At 40.6% G+C, this 20,293-nt stretch overlaps 3 protein-coding genes across 19 annotated transcripts in view; all 3 read right to left on the bottom strand.

Moving 5' to 3' along the window:
* The window catches only part of LOC128629200 (interferon-induced protein 44-like), a 55,548-nt gene extending 44,564 nt beyond the window's left edge, over positions 1-10,984 (bottom strand). The window contains exons 1-2 of the mRNA XM_053676210.1: positions 10,325-10,984; positions 10,092-10,170 (exon numbers count right to left, since the gene is read on the bottom strand). The gene's annotated coding sequence lies outside the window, so the exon portion shown is untranslated. The remainder of the gene's footprint in view (positions 1-10,091; positions 10,171-10,324) is intronic.
* LOC108262077 (interferon-induced protein 44) overlaps positions 1-20,293 on the bottom strand; it is a 168,791-nt gene that overhangs the window by 14,610 nt on the left and 133,888 nt on the right. For 8 of the 17 annotated variants that reach the window (XM_053676189.1, XM_053676196.1, XM_053676191.1 and 5 more), the window contains 5 exons: positions 13,504-13,702; positions 13,131-13,280; positions 12,758-12,929; positions 12,326-12,426; positions 11,747-12,100 (listed from right to left, as the gene is read on the bottom strand). In XM_053676189.1, the coding sequence (XP_053532164.1) occupies positions 11,939-12,100; positions 12,326-12,426; positions 12,758-12,929; positions 13,131-13,280; positions 13,504-13,702 (784 nt within the window). In that variant the 3' untranslated portion in view covers positions 11,747-11,938. Of the gene's footprint in view, positions 1-4,368; positions 4,616-4,684; positions 5,126-5,305; positions 5,407-6,276; positions 6,449-6,649; positions 6,800-7,250; positions 7,450-11,746; positions 12,101-12,325; positions 12,427-12,757; positions 12,930-13,130; positions 13,281-13,503; positions 13,703-14,726; positions 15,591-16,706; positions 16,741-20,293 lie in introns of those variants that run through there. The other 9 variants (XM_053676203.1, XM_053676202.1, XM_047151345.2 and 6 more) reach the window with 6 other exon arrangements.
* The window catches only part of LOC124627608 (uncharacterized), a 60,322-nt gene that overhangs the window by 13,407 nt on the left and 26,622 nt on the right, over positions 1-20,293 (bottom strand). The gene's annotated exons all lie outside the window — the stretch shown is intronic.

Below are 20,293 nucleotides of genomic sequence, written 5' to 3'. Positions count from 1 at the left end.
TTGTTTCACGGTAACTGGTCTCATGAACAGAAAACACATTACTCGCATTAACAGGAACTCAATTCTGAAGATTAAAGTAAGATTTCTTCACTTATTGAATGTTATTAATTCATTAACATTGATTATGAGATATACTACTTTACAAATATATTTTTATGTACAATATATATATATATATATATATATATATATATATATATATATATATATATATATATATATATATATATATATATATATAATATACTTTTTTTGCCAACTCGTCTTCATTTAAATCTATCAACGTGTACTGGCCTTTTTATTCAGGGGGGCGGGGATCGACTAGACACTGAAACTCCTCCGTCGTAAAATTTACTTCCGTTATTAGTGCAGAGATGACAGACATTGCAGAGTTTACAAACTGCAGATTTGTCATCATTCCACACAAGAGACGACATCTTTACACACAGCACGAAATCCATGTGTTTTCCCGCCCTCTTTTGATTGACAGGATATAATCGGCCCTGATCATCAGATGTTTTTAAACTAATATATATGTGTGTGTGTGTTACAACCCACTATCTTTGGAATGGGAAGTTTTTTGTGTGCTGTGCCATATTTTGTGTGCAGGTCGAACTCCCTCCCAGAGTTTCCAGCCTGCCCTAGGCTGCCTTTCTCCTGCCTCCCAGGATGACAACCATATTTAAAGAGGAAGAGTAGTGAGAATGGTGTGGGATGTTGGAGGTGGTTACATGTGTTGGTGTTTAGAGATTGTGTTTGATTGTGCTGCTTTATGCTATATTCCGACTGCTGTTCTTGTTTTTGCCTTTGAGTTTGGTTGTCCCTGTACCCTTTTTGTTCATTCTATCCACCATTGTATATATGTTCACTTGGTTCACCGGCAATAGGGGTGTGGCTGCCATTTCTTTTGAGAGAGGGTCCTTTTTGTCTTTTTTTTTTTGCTTAGGTAGTTAGGGAAACTCTGTGCAGTCTAACCTAGACTGAGCCGTAACAGTGTAGTCATACAAATAAAAATAATTCCAAACAGCTTTGCAAACAGATTTGTAAAGATGTACTCACAGCTTCTGACTGGGTCGACTGTTAGAGCAGCTTCCCCAGTTCCCACTTTTATACCTTCAGTTTTTGAATCCTAGCACACTTTCTGTTTCTGACACACACACACACACACGGACATGGACATGGACATGGACATGTAGCCTCTCATTTGGCCTCAATTCCAATGCAAATGGAAAGTAAAAGCATTTTACAAACACAAAAGGCCATAGATAATCATCTAGCTATCATTGGATAATATTAATGATCAACTTTGTTAAAAAATTATACAACACGGTTATTGAGCCCTGTAAGGTAATGTGCAGGGTGACTTCAGGTGAATTGGGACAATCCTGATAAGTGAAGATCAAAACTTTTCAGTTATTTTAAAAAGGCCTTGCATAGGAACTGTGATATAAATAACATCACTTAATTTCATGTGACATCATATAAGGGACCCTGTCCAGGGTGTACCCGCCTTGTGCCCGATGCTCCCTGGGATAGGCTCCAGGTTTCCCCGTGACCCTGAAAAGGATAAAGCGGTATAGAAGATGGATGGATGGATCATATAAGGGCATCAGTTGGTCAATAGTGGCTCAACGGTTACTGATTAGAAGGTTGATGTTTCAAGCCCCAGCATGCTGCCATTGTTGGGTCCTTGAGTTGAGCAAGGCCCTCGACCCTCTTTGCTCCAGGGTTGCTGTATCATGGCTGACCCTGCACTCTGACCCCGACTTCATAACGAGCGAGGATATGCCAAGAAAATAATTTCACCGTATGTACAAATTGTCATTTCAGCGTATTTGTAATGTGACAAATAAAGACATCTTTTTTCTTTTTTTTTTTTTCTTTCTTTAATGGATTGTGGTCAGCATCAAACAGGAAGTGTGTCTCCAAAATTCTTGAGGTAAAAAAAAAAAGTCACGTACGGCTTTACACGGTCATGATTAATATACAGTACTGATATATTTATGATGTGTATGTACACAAAAATGCCTTTCAGTCAGTTTTGACACTATAACAAAACTCTGAACAGATTTTCTCTAACAAAAGAGGAAACGATGCCACGGTGTAATTTCATATTTGTATTAGTTTTGTATCGGTGTGCAAATATTCATTTCCGTATTTGTATTCAGCCTTAAATCATCTTGAGTAATTTTTTTATAATTGCAAATACTTTTTTTTTTTTAATAAAATTTTATTTGCTGTATTTCTGCAGGAGAAATGTAAAACAAATCAGTAATTAATTGTAATTGTAATTGTAAACTACTCCAATAATGTAATGCAGAGGTTCTCAACCTTTTTGTAACTAAAGCCCCCCCAAGCCTTCCCTATCGTGTGACATGCCCCCCCCCCCCCCCCCCCCCCCCCCCCCCATATTGGAGTATATCTATTGGAGTATATCTATCATATTGGAGAATCTCCTGTTGTGAATTATGATCTCTTGAGCTTTGCTAGGTTAGGAGATTAGCAAGAGAGCTTTTAAGAAACCGCAGCTTAAGTCTAATGTCAGAACATTGTGCAACTGAGACGGTCTGATTTCTGATTTAACTTGTCTCTACACACACATAACTTAACCCTGAATATGCCCACAGATATCTACTACATGTACAGTACACTGTTTGAAATGAGGGTTTGAACCTAAACCATGTAAATGCAAACGCTTCAACGTGTGGGCCTGTTGAAAACAAGGTATGTTGTGCTTTATTCTATTTAATAATAATAATAATAATAATAATAATAATAATAATAATAATAATAAGTAATTGCAATTCCTTGTCCCATGTGCATAACACTGACTTAAATCGTGCAAACACCTGGAACCATTGATGAACGTTCTCACAAATCCTATATGATCAACTGAAAGGAATTTTTGGACTTGCACTTGGATGGTCATCGGAATTACCTGGTGGAGTTGGTGGAGGTACATAAGCTGGTGTGGACTCCCATCCTCACATTTTTTATTCATTTAACTGAATCGTGGTTGAAAAATCCTGATAAAGAATAATGGGAAAAAACAACACAATTAAATACAGGGTGGATTTTCATTAAAGAATCAAAAACAATAGTGCATTTTTAATGTAGCAGTATAGTTAAAATATAGTTTAAGAGTACATTATGCACATGCTGATAAGTGAACAGTGATCTGTATTAAGAAACATAACTCAAGGTTCAAAACTTAGAGCTGCTTCAATGCCATGTTGTAAAATACAGTGTAATTCACTACTGCATTTTAAGTTTGAAAAAACAAAACAAAACAACAAGACGTTGATAGAGCAATGGAGAGGTTGTCCTACCAATATAAAATAAACAGGTAGGATGGTTTTACAGTGCAAAACACTCAATCAGACTCCATGTTCACGCGAAAGTAGTAAAACAATTATGGGCGTGACTAAGATGACGCAATACTGATGTGCGCATGCGCAGTAAGCTCTGGTAGGAGGAAATGTCAGTACACCAGATTTAACAAAACCCTGTCTATTTCTACTCTGTCTCCTACAGCAGCATGATGAAGGAAACTGGTCCCAAGACCCCAAAATATATCTGAATTCACTGTAACACAAACATCAACAAAAACGTCTCTCTCTTCTCTCTCTCTGCTTTAACCTAAATAAAATGTCTCGACATATCTAATCTCTTCTCGTCCTCTGTGGGGAAAACGGTGTAAAATAGGTCATGTATTAGCCATTTTGAGACGTTTTAAAACTTCTTAAGGTCCGTAAATCATTTTTACTCGCAGTTTATAGCGGTATGGCTCTTTTTATTTTTCTACCTTCACAGCATCAGGCTTCTCCTTCCTGCATTACATCCGGGTTCTTTGTCTTACCGACGCTGGCCCCGCCCACTGACTACAAATAGCGTTGACTGCAAATCGAAACTGAAACTAAAATAAAGAATCAACGCTGTGTCTGAAACCGCTCACTAGCTCCCCATCTTCCTCCCTAGCTCCCTAGCTCCCTATCACTGCCCAGATCTCCATGCATCCTTGACCCGTTCCTTTGTCATTTCCAGCCAAATCTCATCTACCCATTATACCACAAATGTTCACAACAGAGTTCATTTTAAATCAATCGATTAGAAGCTAATTCACTATTTCACAATTCCAGTGGGTCGAAATACAAGCAATTCCGCTAAGAAAAAACGATTGTGAACCTCCATAAGTCTGGTTCGTCGTTAGGAGCAAAACTACAGGTACAACGAACATCTGTCCAAACAACTGTATGCATTCAGGAAAGAGGCACACATCCCAGGGATGAACAAACTTTGGTCCAAAATTGAACCAAACCCTAAGACAACAAATGAACTGCTGAAGGACTTGGAGGCATCAGGTACCAAATATATGTGCATCCATCAAGTTAGGGGTTAGTTCATGGAAGAGGTGGGTCTTTAGCCCTTTTTGAAGATAGTGATGGATCCTGCGGTCCGTATTGAGGTTGGAAGTTCATTCCATATAATTATGGAATTTAGAACATTCTGACTATATTGTCTGTTTACAGTAATGGCACCTTTACTATCATTTTTAAACTACAATGACTTTTACAATAGATTTTAATGACTACATATTGGTGCTGGTGGTATAATACTGCAAACACACACACACACACACACACACACACACACACACACACACACAGAGAGAGAGACACACAGCTGTTATAGTGGTATGTTTATTAATGCAATAATTCCCATTCACTGAAGAATAAAGACAAAATATCAAAATTACATAATAAGATACTGCTAAACTGGACAAGGTGTCACATGTAACATGTAACAGGACATAATAGGAGGCATTACCTTGATCAGACACATTGCTTTTCTCTACTGTGGAATTTTTACATGGATAAAATGATGAACAAGTGAGCTGCAGCATAGCAGATATCCTATATCATATGGAAAAGGAAGAGGGAGTGCTTTAGAAGATAACTCAGATGTTACCATCTTCGAAATAATCTTTAACAAATCCTGCAATTGCCTTTAATGCCATCAGAATGAGCACGTCTTTTTTCTCATTTGTTTCAGTCTCGTCATAATAGTTGCTCACTGGGAAGATGCATTTCATTGGTGGACCAAGTCTTTGGCTGCATACCTCCATCTATACATGAAGAAAATGCAAATAGTCATGGAAAAATACTTAATAATAATATTTTTTTTAATTCATTGTAATTTGCACAAGAAATCAGGAAACAGAAACAAATTTGCATTAATTGTTAGAAAAATTAGACACATAAGAGGACAACATCTGTGTAAGATGGATATCGACAGTTCAACAAACCTTTTCTTTGATTTTCCTGCTTTTGTAAACCTGGCTTAGATCCTTCTTAACCAGTGGACCAAGACAATCTATCTTCGTCATCAGAACCACATGAGGGATGCCTGGCATACAGATAAGCAAAAAAATAAATAAAGGGTGGTGGTGGCTCAGTGGTTAAAGGCTCTGGGTTATTGATCAGATGGTCAGGAGTTCAAGCCCCAGCACTGCCAAGCTACCACTGTTGGGCCCTTGGGCAAGGCCCTTAACCCTCAACTGCTCAGATGTATGAATGCAATAAATGTCAGTCGAGCTGGATAAGAGTGTCTGCCAAATGGCGTAAATGAAAGTACAGTTCATGGAAATGAAGGAATTTTCTGTTATTTTGTGCATGTTAATAAACTCGCGGGTTTAAAATCTTTTTTTTTTTTTAAACTGTAGGGAAACTATAAGAACTCAACGCCAATGGTGTGGACACGTCTCCGATGCCATCTACTCTACCCTTTCATGCTACTACACTACACCATATGCCTCAAACAGCCATAAAATACACGTCAAACAGTAGGGAACTATTTTAGACATTTGACCTTGCTGTGATCTGGACCCTGTTTGGATGAATTCCAACATCTATTCAGTTTATCTGTTGGTTACGGTTGTAATCCTACAAACATCCAACCACACATTCACGAGATATGATGATGATGACAAGTCTCAACAAAACACATGGGCAGACAGTTTAAAAACATCACCTAGTGCTGGAGGCATAAAAAGTCATTGTCAGTGTGCTATTGAAGTAGAAAATTACATATTAATCTTAATAAACACTTCATGGAGAAAGTCTGTGTAAAACACATGTTTTCATAGAACCCTTTTAATACAAATGAATGAATATATACTAAAAGTTAAACGCAGGTCAATAAATAGAAAACAAGCAACATAATAATGTAATAATTGTAAGATTATTATGTATTATATTACATAATTTACTAACTCACCCAAACTGACGGCTTTCTTCCTGACAGTTTTCATCTTCTGAATAACATCTTCTGCCATTTGGGAGATGCTAGCTGCAGGCACTACACTCACCAAACAGTGAACTTTGTCATCTGGCCTGGGTTCCGTTATGAAGTCTGGGTCCGAATCAATCAGTGGAGAAGCAGGATTAAACTGAGGACGAAGAAAAGAAAAATGATGAAGAAAGGATATACTGAATCGTCAAACTAGCGACAACACTTTAAAACACCACATAATTTTCTTGACGTCTGTAGATTGTGGACGATGTATATTGTATGTGTTGTGTGTTTTCTGGCCTGTAAAGCGCAGATTAAAGATTAACTGGAATTCAAACATATTCGTTCTTTTTTCTACCTTATAGCCTTCCTTTACATGGCCTTGCAGTGCTTTAATGATATCTTCAGGCTGAATTCCATCTTCTTCACGTTCCTCCAGACCCATAACATCATTGAGGACAAATGGCAAAGTCACAGAATCTGCATCAGTGATTTTGTAAGTTTTGTACTGTGAAGAGAAAAGAAAAGTGTAACGAAAGACTGACTTCTGTACTCTGAGATCCAACTAAGGGTCTAATCTTTCTTTTTAGAATTTTGTTAACAAAATGGATTAAAATGGATTTTTTTTTTGATAAGAAACTGGTGTCTGAAAAGTCAGGAACCGATCAGAAGGTCATGTTGAGGTAAATATGAGCAAAATCTGTAAAAATGTGACACAGTGGTTAAGAAAATGCATAGCTCATCTGTAAATAATTAAGTTCCTGATTTTTTGGACACTCTGTACTATGCACTTAGTATAGTAGTATAGTTAAATAGTGTTGATGTATTATGGTGGTATGACATTTGGGACATGGCTCAAATATTTGAGACTGATTTATTTGTTATTGTATTCTCCTCATTATTACAGAAATGTAATGAGAATAATAATATCGCGTGCACACCAGTGTAACAGCTCTTACTGTTTTTGTGCAGCTCTTTCCAGCAGATGTCTCTTCCTCTGCCTTTACTACAATTCTTCCTTTGAAGACGCTCTTCGTGGAGTTTATAAAGCAGGATTTCCCAGCCCCAACGGGTCCATGAAGCAGGATTCTGAATTGGCTGATTCCTGGATGGTTAAACTGAAATCCACTTAACTGAGATTTCAAGAGTTCCTTTGCGCTGTTTAGGACAAATAAGTTGACCGTTTAAACTGAAATACAGGCAAAACCGCAACTTTCTGAGGGCCACATTGAATTGTTTCAGCATATTTGGGTTAATTAAAAGACGAAATGATATCAACAACCAGTGAAATGTTTGTAGACCATCATGCTCATTATTTTTTTAGATTTTCTACCATTTCCTTTTAATTAATAATGAAGACATTAACACTAATATATATACAGTGAGGGAAAAAAGTATTTGATCCCCTGCTGATTTTGTACGTTTGCCCACTGACAAAGAAATGATCCGTCTATAATTTTAATGGTAGTTGTATTTGAACAGTGAGAGACAGAATATCAACAAAAAAATCCAGAAAAACGCATGTCAAAAATTTTATAAATTAATTTGCATTTTAATGAGGGAAAAAAGTATTTGACCCCTCTGCAAAACATGACTTAGTACTTGGTTTAAAAACCCTTGTTGGCAATCACAGAGGTCAGACGTTTCTTGTAGTTGGCCACCAGGTTTGCACACATCTCAGGAGGGATTTTGTCCCACTCCTCTTTGCAGATCTTCTCCAAATCATTAAGGTTTCGAGGCTGACGTTTGGCAACTCGAACCTTCAGCTCCCTCCACAGATTTTCTATGGGATTAAGGTCTGGAGACTGGCTAGGTCACTCCAGGACCTTAATGTGCTTCTTCTTGAGCCACTCCTTTGTTGCCTTGGCCGTGTGTTTTGGGTGATTGTCATGCTGGAATACCCATCCACGACCCATTTTCAATGCCCTGTCTGAGGGAAGGAGGTTCTCACCCCAGATTTGACGGTACATGGCCCCGTCCATCGTCCCTTTGATGCGGTGAAGTTGTCCTGTCCCCTTAGCAGAAAAAAAACCCCAAAGCATAATGTTTCCACCTCCATGTTTGACGGTGGGGATGATGTTCTTGGGGTCATAGGCAGCATTCATCCTCCTCCAAACACGACAAGTTGAGTTGATGCCAAAGAGCTCCATTTTGGTCTCATCTGACCTCAACACTTTCACCCAGTTGTCCTCTGAATCATTCAGATGTTCATTGGCAGACTTCAGACGGGCATGTATATGTGCTTTCTTGAGCAGCGGACCTTGCGCGCGCTGCAGGATTTCAGTCCTTCACGGCGTAGTGTGTTACCAATTGTTTTCTTGGTGACTATGGTCCCAGCTGCCTTGAGATCATTGACAAGATCCTCCCGTGTAGTTCTGGGCTGATTCCTCACTGTTCTCATGATCAATGCAACTCCACGAGGTGAGATCTTGCATGGAGCCCCAGGCCGAGGGAGATCGGCAGTTCTTTTGTGCTTCTTCCATTTGCGAATAATCGCACCAACTGTTGTCCCCTTCTCACCAAGCTGCTTGGCAATGGTCTTGTAGCCCATTCCAGACTTGTGTAGGTCTACAATCTTGTCCCTGACATCCTTGGAGAGCTCTTTGGTCTTGGCCATGGTGGAGAGTTTGGAATCTGATTGATTGATTGCTTCTGTGGACAGGTGTCTTTTATACAGGTAACAAGCTGAGATTAGGAACACTCCCTTTAAGAGTGTGCTCCTAATCTCAGCTCGTTACCTGTATAAAAGACACCTGGGAGCCAGAAATCTTTCTGATTGAGAGGGGGTCAAATACTTTTTTCCCTCATTAAAATGCAAATTAATTTATAAAATTTTTGACATGCGTTTTTCTGGATTTTTTTGTTGTTATTCTGTCTCTCACTGTTCAAATACAACTACCATTAAAATTATAGACTGATCATTTCTTTGTCAGTGGGCAAACGTACAAAATCAGCAGGGGATCAAATACATTTTTCCCTCACTGTATATATATATATATATATATATATATATGGCTTTCTGCATTTATTAAGAAAAGTGCTAAACAAATCACAGCTATTTTATACACAGATCAGACATAATGTTAAATCCATGGACAGGTGAAGTGAACATTGATTATCTTGTATGGCACCTGTTGAAGGGTGGGATATATTATTCAGCAAGTCAGTTCTTGAAGTTGACTAATTTGCAAATTAATTGTAAATCTTTCCCTGAAGTTCTTTTTTAGATTTTTTTTATTTTTTTTATTTTTTATTTTTTATTTTTTGGTGATCCAGTGGTAGGATTCGGCCACATCTGGAATTTCTGCAGTGCTAAACTGATGGCGATACAGATATAGCGAGGCATCGCTATGCAACCCCTAGTGTTATGTTTTAGCAAGACTGCAAACAAATATACAGTAAACCAGGATGTCTCAAACGTCTCCATACTTAGGGGAAATGAACACTTTTTTTAGAAAAATGTCTTCCAGAATTTTTCATACTTAGTTATAGGTTGTTTTTTCTTCCTTGAGATAGACTTTAAGATCGCCTTTGACAAAAGAAGAACGTATTGAAACCATCCTCGTGCCTGGATCAGGAAGGTTGAGAATGGATATGCGATTACATAAATAACTCCAGATGTGTTAGAACAAGCTCGTCACAAGCGGAAGAGACGACTCTGTGTGTGTTTACAAGAAATATCGATCATGTAGAGGATGTTTTGCAGATAAAGTTACACTTTGCTTAAAAGTGTTAATTATGGAGACTTTTAGAACATCCTGTATAACAGCTGTTGAATGGTTCCAGTAAAGTGATCTGACCTTCTGGAGGCTTTGGTGTTGAATTCCCTCCACCCATTTTGTTCGATTTTCTTCCTCTGAAGCTGATCTTCCTCACAGGCTAAAGTACATCAACACAATTTTAATAAATCCAGCATGGAGTAATGGATCACAGGGCTGATACCCAGTCTAAACTAAAACACGTCTTCTTCTTAATCAAAGATCAAAGAGATCATTCTCCCTGCTAGAGCAAAAGTGGTCAAAATGGTACTTACCAAGTCTGAGTATAACCGTTACACAAAATACGGAATCATTCTGTGCTTTCACTTTCACTTGGTAACCAGCCCTGACTCTCTCTCTCTCTCTCGCACAAACACACACACACACATACCCACTTAGCTTATTATTTTCCTGAGGTACTCTATTCCTCACACAATGCTGATTAAATAGTCGATCTCCTTCAAATTCAGCCTTGGGCGTAACCACACATTCTTTGTGGCGGGGGGTTCGTTTCCTCCCAATGTTGAGGAAAAATCAATCTGCCCCCCCAAAAAATATACAGTACAAAATATTTTCTATATGTCCCCCTTTAATGAACCCTGCCAACGGATCTGTCTTTTCTTCATCTATTCTATTTATTGCTGTCTATTACTTTTTAATATATTTCCGTTTGTTAAGGAAAATTGTACACTTGGTTGCACCCATACTCAACGCAAGTTCACTGATATATTTTAGCAGCTCAGTCTGTAAGAAATGGAGACAGGATGTCCACAGCACCCTGCAATTTCCCCATGCTGTGGGAGCTTCTATCACTCAGAAATCACGTGAATGCAAACTGTAAATGTAATCTTAAAACTATGTTCTAAATATAGGATGGGTTAGACACCCCCAATGAATTACGCCCTTGAATTCAACAATGCACAACCTTGAAGATTACCTGAAGAGTCATGGGCGTTGTCACAAAGCAACTTTACAGAGATCTGGCTTTGAACTTTACATTTAAATTCAAGTTTTAAATCAATCCTTTAGCGAGCAATTTCAGAGGTGAAAGTGGCAAGGAAAACCCCCTGAGACGACATCAGGAAGAAACAATCGAGAAGAACGAGATTGAAAAGGCTCTCACATGAATAACATGACTGCTGAATGAGTGACTTAGCTCTCATACCCATTTTAGGAGATCACTTCCTGTATAACGGCTGTATGCTTGCTTCCTGTACAAACTGAGCTCGGGTTGCACAGATGAGAGAGTACACAGTATCTCACAAAAGTGAGTACACCCCTCACATGATGTCCTTAATTCAGATTCTGACTAGCAGAAAAACGGTATATTTACTAGTTTAAATTAAACTATGAATTTTTACACTTATAATATTACAAGATAAAATGGCTAGATACAGTATTTGTCGTGTGTGGTGAGTAGTTAGTTTAAATCGGAGCCAGCTTAATCTGAAGCTTTTGGGAATAAATCTCCAAAAATGTGATATACATACGTAAACATGTATTTTTGAATGACTAATACGTGGCTGATGAACCATACTGTGTTTACAAAATATTTCAGAATATTTAAGTTGATTTCTTTCTTTAAAATGAATCTTTTATCTGTATTGCCAAGAAACATTGTGACAATGTCAGTTCAGGGTTTAAAACAAAACGCACACTTGCAGAAAAATGATAATTAAAAAAATAATAAGAGAGACTTAAAGACACACACACAAACACTTTATTTTAATTTGTAACAGGTTTAACAGGAAATCATGTTTATTTATATGTGAGGACGACCACATTTTTCAAATTCAACTAAGCATTACTAAGGTTACATGATTTACTAAACATATAGTATTGTTCAACTTTTATTTGGACCAGTCTACAAGCTGAAAGAGGGGCGAGAGTTACAGGTCTCTCACATAATCATTAGCAGAGTTTAGGATTTTCCTCAGGGCCAACAGAACCAGGACGTCAGTGTCATTATTGGTGTCTGACTCTTCATGGTAGTTCTTGACAGGAAAGATGCAGTTCATTGGGATTCCCACTCTGTCGCGGCATTCGTACATCTGAATGGGGGGGGGGGGGGGGGGGTACAGAAGACCAAGGACAAAAGGATTACATTTTATCATTTAAGCCTTGAGGTCTGTAGCTAACCTCTGCCCATAGGCACAACGTGAAAACTGGGTAATGATGATCTTACAACGTTGTGGATTAAACCGTTACCGCCCAAGGGGATTCGACAGTTAAAAAACCCACTTATGTAATAAAGAAGGAAGTATTATATGACCAACCTTTTCCTTAATTTTCTTGCTGAAGTAGACTTTTCTCAAGTTTTCCTTAACCAGTGGACAGCACTCATCAATATGTGTCAAGATCAGCACTTGAGGGATACCTGTCATGCAGACAGAATGATTTTCTTACAGCTACCAAGGATTAATGCTGAATATTATATTCTTGATTATACAAACCAATGAGGAGACATTGGGCGACTCTTGCATGTTTTTATTTTGCTTGGTCACATATGCTCATACAAACTTTAAAGTAAATTTCATTAGGTTTTCCCCTTCACTTTGATTTTTACCTTAAAAACTGAGATCTTATATTTACATTAGATTTATCTTTACGTCTTGTTCATGAAAAACTATTCTTTGCTTGCCTCATGTAAAAGACAATGGATATCCATGATTAATAGTAAAGCTGAGAGTTTTACTTGTGTTACTCACCAAGGTCCCTGGCCTTTTCCCTGACATCCTTAATGCTTTTGATGACAGAATCATACATGACAGGGACAGTTTGTGCTGACACAACGCTCACCAGACAGTGAACTTTATCATTCAGAGTGGGGGCGTTAATGTACCCTGGATCACCATCTCGTAAAGGACACTCAGGATTAAACTGAAAAATAGACAATTATTTTTTATTACACAATATTCTTTGACAGTCATGAATATACTTGGACAGGCAGGAATAAATAATATAGGTAGGAATTTATATTGGGCATGCAGGAATATAATTGAAAAGGCAGAAATATATTTGGACAGGCAGGAAGTGTGTATGTATGAAATGTGTATTTGTATTAAATAACATTAACCATACCGTATGGTTCTCTCTCACGTGGCCCAGCATAGCATTAATGATGTCACCAGTGTGGATTCCAGATGTCCTGGTATCTTGTAGCCCCATGATATCATTGAAGATAAATGGTAAGGTGCTGTCATTTTTATCCCAGATTCTGTAGCTTTTGTACTGCAAAGACAAAACCAATACAATATTTTAACACAATTTTCTCTCAGTCTCGATTATAACCTTATCTACCTTTAATTTATTATATGTTATATAAATGTAATGCATTTATTAATATATTATCCATAACATAGGTACACGTGAAGAAAATTCACTATGATAAACTGATGACAAATTTAGTTCTGAAAACTAAACTGAATCGTCTACAACTGAAAACCGAATTTACTTGTTTCGTATAACTCTTGCTTGCACTCGCTGCTTCTCCGGCTCTGTCCGTTACACGGTGCTGAAAGACACTGTTAGCTGAGTTGATGAAGCTGGATTTTCCAGCATCAACCGCTCCGTGAACAAGGATTCTGAGATGGGTGATCTCTGCATGATGGATCGTAAAATCTCTCAGATCTGCCTCAAGTCGATCTCTCCCACTAGCAAAAGAAGGAAACAATACATTTATGAAAATAGGAACTTAGCATGACGTTGCAAGGCCATATATAATAGCTATATTTCTGATTAAGTTCTTGCTGTACCACAATGGAATTAAAATATTTCCTACGTAATAAGATTTTTTTTGTCTTTGTATTGCAGTCTCTGCAATGACTAACTGAGGAACTCGAGGCCAATCAGGGATTCGTACAAGAATATTGAAATAATTGAACATGATAATTGCTATTCCCTAAGGTCACCATAAGGGCACAAGAAAAGATTGAATGAATGATTTTTTTGTACAAATCATGCTCTATTGGAAATCTCCCCAACACCTGGACAGTGAGATTGAATCCAGTAAATGGATGCACGAACAGATGCGAATATTAAAACATCAGCTGCATAAAGCTCCTGACAGAAACACATTTGATCTACACCATGTTGAACAAGCCAGAGATGTTATATAATGTAAGAAGAGAAAGAAACTTACACTCTGTATTTAAAGATACCATTTAGGCTCTGAATAACATGACTGCTGAATGAGTGACTTAGCTCTCATACCCATTTTAGGAGATCACTTCCTGTATAACAGCTGTATGCTTGCTTCCTGTACAAACTGAGCTCGGGTTGCACAGATGAGAGAGTTCACAGTATCTCACAAAAGTGAGTACACCCCTCACATGATGTCCTTAATTTGGATTCTGACTAGCAAAAAAATGGTATATTTACTAGTTTAAATTAAATGATGATTTTTTTTTCTCGCAATATTACAAGTTAAAATGGCTAGCTACAGAACTTGTTGGTTGTGGTGAATAGTTAGATTAAGTTGGAGTCATCTTAATCTTCAGTTTGTGGGAATATTTCTCCAAAAATGTGATATACATACGTAAACATGTATTTTTGAATGGCTAATATGTGGCTGATGAATCATACTGTATTTACAAAATATTTCAGCATATTTAAGTCGATTCCCTTCTTTAAAATGCATCTTTTTCGTTACGGATCAGGAATTGAGGCGGATGCAGATACAGGTCAAAGTCTTTATTAGAGAACTCAAAAACAAACAATGCACAGGCAATGCGGTTTTTACAGGAAAACGGGAATCGTTGCATGAAACGAGAGCATGAATCAAAGCACGGAAACAAAAGACTGCTTAGCCTGCTATGTGCACTCATTACATAAACAAACAAACAAACAAAACACATGAGACGCTTGATACAAACTATACAACCCATAATACTGAGCGAAGTGCTCAGTAATGGAGGGGTTTAAAATAGTGAACATAATCAAACTAAAGCATCGACACCTGGGGCAAATTAAAGACACTTAAACTAAACTAAATGCTCAAGTAGGAAGCGACCGAACCAATACAAAGTCACATGACCAGTCAGAAGCCGTGCCGCAGTGCCATCTGCTGGCCGTGGCATAACAGAACCCCCCTCCAAATGCGCCACTCCCGGAGCGCCAAAAACCCCTCTGCAACGGGAGTCCTGGACCCCTGTGCGAGCTGTCTCTCGCTGCCACGGAAAACGAGGCAGCCTCCGCCAGGCAGCAGATGGGCAGAGCACCACCCCCACCTGGGTTGAAAGTCAGGGCACCGCCCCCGGCGGCGCTGGACCACTGGACGCCACCCCCGGTGGCATGAGAACGCTGGCCCCCACCCCCGACGGCACGGGAACGCTGGGCAGCGTCCCCAGCGGGACTGGGAGGCTGGGCGGCGTCCTCAGCAGGGCTGGAGCTCAGGGTAGCTGCCTCGGCTGGGCAGGGCAGCGGGACAGCCTCCTCAACTGGGCTGGACAGCGGGACAGCTTCCTCGGCTAGGCAGGGCAGAGGGACAGCTTCTTCGGCGTGCAAGAGCTCCACAGCCGAGACCTCCCCGTAGGCCTCAAGCTGTAGCACACACACGACAATCAAAAATCACAAGAACAAATAATAATTGGGCCCAATTTGGACATTTTCACTTAGGGGTGTACTCACTTTTGTTGCCAGCGGTTTAGACATTAATGGCTGTGTGTTGAGTTATTTTGAGGGGACAGCAAATTTACACTGTTACACAAGCTGTACACTCACTACTTTACATTGTAGCACATAATAAGTGTCATTTCTTCAGTGTTGTCACATGAAAAGATGTAATCAAATATTTTAAAATGTGAGGGGTGTACTCACTTTTGTGAGATACTGTATATAGCCGAATGAAAGTTGTGAGATTCTTGCCAAGAAATTGTATGGTAAAGATTTATGCCGTGTGTTTGCTCCTGTGCCACTCAAACCCCCCAGGGCTGTAAACTGGTCATGTCTGTCTTTGTGTGCTAAACTTATGCATCTATCATCCCAGTGATGAGATGCTTCTGAAATCTGTCTGTATGTTCGTATATACTTACGTAAACGTATTTATTTTCAATTATCATCCGAGTGATGAGACGCCTATGTTAAATATTGTTATTTTGAACCAGTAAACCGAAGCCTCATTGTGGGAGATTCGAATACACTTCAAATAATTGGCAACAACTCCTGCTTGACTCAAAGGCGAACTTTAATTTCTTTTATTATTTTGTTCCTGCTCCACAAGACCGGCTTCCTAAACAGAAAGTTCTGAGCCCAGAGGTCCCGAACTCCACCTGATAAGGTAAGAAGGAGTAGTCATTCTGAGCATAAGCTAAAGACAAGTAAGAATCTCTTTTAGGGGGAATCTGAAATCCATCTTCATGATGGTTTGTTCTGTAATAAACTCTGGGCCTCCCAGGAACATATTTATATTGAGATCACATGACATTTAAATTGCACACATGTCAACTCCATTAAGCCAATTATGTAACTTCTGACATTAACTAATTTAGGGGTTTACACCAAGAAGGATGATGTACTGTATGCAATCACAACTTTTTTTTTTCTGTAACTATACAGATTTTCCCTTCACTTCGGAATTCTGGCATATTTTGTGTAGAATCATTCAATATAAAGCCCGATTTAAACTAAACAAAACACTCAAATAAATAAATTACTTACTTCCAGTCCACGTTTCTCCATGGTTTATCAAAGTCTGTAAATAAAAAGATCATTCAGAACTTCAAACGTTCTCCCTGTGTCTCAATGGGTTTCCTCCCATCTCCCAAAAACATCAAGTATGAAGTTCATGGAACAGAGAAAGATCATGTTCATCAACTCGTTATTAATGACCTGGTCAAGGTCACAGTGGTTTATACTTCTAGCTAGACTTGTAGCCTATTTATATGTTTTTAGTTTGGGAAATCAAACCAACTAAATTCATTAGGAAATATTACAGGCAGAGCCAAACAAAACTTGTCAACTATAACATGTCAATAGCTCACTAATTTGGAAGCAACACGCTTACTCTGTCATATCAGCTAGAAAGATTAACAGAAAGATCCACAGGGTCTTGGTCTGGTTAAGACCATGTATGAAACCTAGTGAAGAACTGTACGGGTTAAGGAGTTTTTATTTACTTTCATTGCTATCATTTGTAAATTAAAAATCCCTTATTTCCCTGCAGTCCTGAAGATCTTCAAGTGATTGAGTTTTTTAGGTGATCTAGTGGTAGGATTCGTCCACATCTGGAATTTCTGCAGTGCTAAACTGATGGCGATACAGATTTACAGAGGTATCGCTATGCAACCCCTAGTGTTCCCTTTCAAAGGGAACGAGACGTTGCATTTAGCATAACAGTATGGGAACGCCTTGTGCACGTGACCGGTATCTGAAGATTGTGTAAAATCATGCCTCTACTTATAGGCCTGCCATGATCAGGTGACGTGGCAATTAAGCGCGTCGCATGATATATATATGGCACCTGTGAACCACGCCGCCAGCCTTATCATCATCAGCGACACTGCATGTTTGTTGTTTGTGTGACAAAAATCCTTAATTTCTACTCTATACTTTCTCAAAATCTCTGAACTTTTCTATCCCTTTTTTAAAGGAAAAGAGAGGTAAGTAATGAGTGAGAAAGAGTTCAAGAAGTGTGTAACGGCTTGCTCCCATTTCATCACGGGGAAAAGTGCACACTTTCTCGGTGAAGTGTTAGCGGTGTAGTATGCGATGGCGGGTTCAAGAGGCTGCGAATTGTAACGCTACATTAAGCAGCTCGACTCACTTTCTTCTCGAAAAAAAAACGTAAGCCGAAGCGAGTCGGGTTTCAGAGCCTCGCGGAACTGATCTGCTGCCGAGGCAGCCAGCCATCTCAGGTTCGGGGGATCTCTTAGATCCGGAAGAGGAGCCGGAGACGAGCGCTGCTCTATCTCTTGCTCTGTCTTCCGGGTTCGGCTCTCCGCTGGATCTTGGAGTACGCATCGCGACTCCTCCTTCCGCTATGTAAAGCCAAAAGGGTAATAATTCCTCTCTGACGCCGAGGAGTTAGAAGGATGTGTTAAAAACTGAGAACAGCATATAAAGAGCTGCTTGAAGTGATTACCCAGTGAAAGTAAATCCCTCACACTGCAGAAACTCCCCGGTCTTCCAGAAGTTATGACAAAATCTCAGGCTTCTGGGGGAAAACCACGCATAAGCCATATTCATAACCCCACGATGTTGGATTATTCGGCCATTGTGGGAATGAACGGCATGGCTATTTAGCTATGCTCAAGGTGGAGGAGGCGCTTGCTAGCTACCTCTCTCCACCGACGGCAGGTAATTACGGGGGCCGGCTTTCATCCATGGTGGCACTGGTGGGCAAGCCTATGCAGTAGTAGTCTTGCTTGTGGGTCACTGGAGACAATGACAGGGTTGCAGGCCTATCAAGCAGACCTGCTGAGTGAGCTCGACATATACGTCTCGAGCTCACTGGGGCGTCCACGAGTGGAGCCTGGGCCAGCACTAGTGTGAGGGAGACCCAGAAGGTAAGTATGGTAGCCCGCCAACCCCCACAGACAGATAGGGGAACCGGGCGGCCACAGTCGCGGTCTACTGTTAGGCCTGATCTGGGAATGATTATAAAGACCAAGCAGGCAAGAAGAGCGGTCCTGAGGGGCCGTGGAGGGAAGTATCTGGGGACATGAGGTTGTTAGGGCAGGTAGCCCCCAGTGCTACTGTAGGGCCTCCCCTAGCCAAGGCAGTCCAAGTTTTTGGTGTTCTCTGGTCAGTGAGCTGTCACAGGGCAACGAAAATCTGATGCTTCCCTCCAATAGAATGTGGAATAGCTAACATCACTAAAAGACCATCAGGTTCTGTCTACCATAGAAAGGGTTACAGGGTCCAGTTACAGCTCGACCCCCCCCCCATCCACTGTAGACCCAGTAGACCCAGTAAACTGCGCAATAGCTACAGTCCTGGAGCTCCTACAAGAACCTTTCTCAGCAGGGTGGGCTCCTTCTACAATCAGTGTTATGTGGTTGCCATTTCGGCCAGCCACGCCCCTGTTGAGGGAGCCTCTGTGGGGCAACATCCTCTAACTTCCAGGTTCATGCGTGGTGTCAGATGGCTGAGGCCCATCTGCTGGCGCGCATACCTTCCTGGGACCTTCTGGAGTCCTGGAAGGTCTGTTGGATGCCCCATTCAAGCCCCTAGAGTAGATCTCATCCACAAAGAAGTTGTATGCACTCAAGTGGCAGCTTTTTGTCTTGTTCCTCACAACACGTCAGCTAGACCTAGTGAACTGCGCAATAGCTACAGTCCTGGAGTTCTTACAAGAACGTTTCTCAGCGGGCTGGGCTCCTTCTACAATCAGGGTTACTTGGCTGCCGTTTTGGCCAGCCATGCCCCTGTTGATGGAGCCTGTGTGGGGCAACATCCTCTAACTTCGAGGTTCATGCGTGGTGTCCGACAGCTGAGACCCATCTGCAGGCCATGCATACCTTCCTAGGACCTTGCTGTGGTCTTGGAAGGTCTGTCAGGGGCCCCATTTGAGCCCTTAGCGTCAGCCTCTGAGAAGCTTCTGACTCTAAAGTTAGCTCTTTTACTGGCCCTGACATCTCTCAAGCGAGTGGGAGGTCTACAAGCTCTCTCTGTTGCTCCTCCCTGCCTTGACTTTACCCCGGATAAGCCAAGGCCTTCCTGTATCCTAGGCCGGATTATATTCCTAAATTGCCTATATCGGCTGCCCACCCTGTGGTGTTGCAATTTTTCTGCCCTCCTCTGTTCCTCACACTGGAACAAGAGAGGATGCACCTGCTGTGTCCAGTAAGGGCTCTCTGTACTTACAACCACCGCTCCGGCCAGTGGCGTAAGTCGGAGCAGCTACTAGTCTGCTTTGGCAGCGACAGGAAAAGTGATGCTGTGTCAAAGCAGCGCATCTCTACTTGGATAGTGGAAGCAATCTCTAGGGCTTACGACACGCGGTCTCGCCACACCTCTGGGCATAAGAGCTCATTCCACTAGGTCAGTCGCCTCCTCGGAGGCTTTGTCCAAAGGGGTATCCTTGCAGGATGTGTGTGCGGCTGCAGGGTGGTCTACGCCTCACACAGTCATTCGTTATTACAGCCTGGATATTCATTCCACCCCGGGCTCAAGTGTCTTGCAGTGACCCTCAGGCTTGGGTATTTTTGAACAGGCCGTACCCTCGGTATGACGGAGTGGGTATTCCCGTTCCCATACTGTTATGCTAAATGCAACGTCGAATGCATGTAACCCTGTTCCCTGAG

The sequence above is a fragment of the Ictalurus punctatus genome, chromosome 26 (assembly GCF_001660625.3).
Source record: "Ictalurus punctatus breed USDA103 chromosome 26, Coco_2.0, whole genome shotgun sequence".
In the NCBI taxonomy this organism is placed as follows: domain Eukaryota; kingdom Metazoa; phylum Chordata; class Actinopteri; order Siluriformes; family Ictaluridae; genus Ictalurus; species Ictalurus punctatus.
The sequence above is the reverse complement of the archived record's forward strand: the minus strand, read 5'-3'. Positions and strand labels throughout refer to the sequence as shown.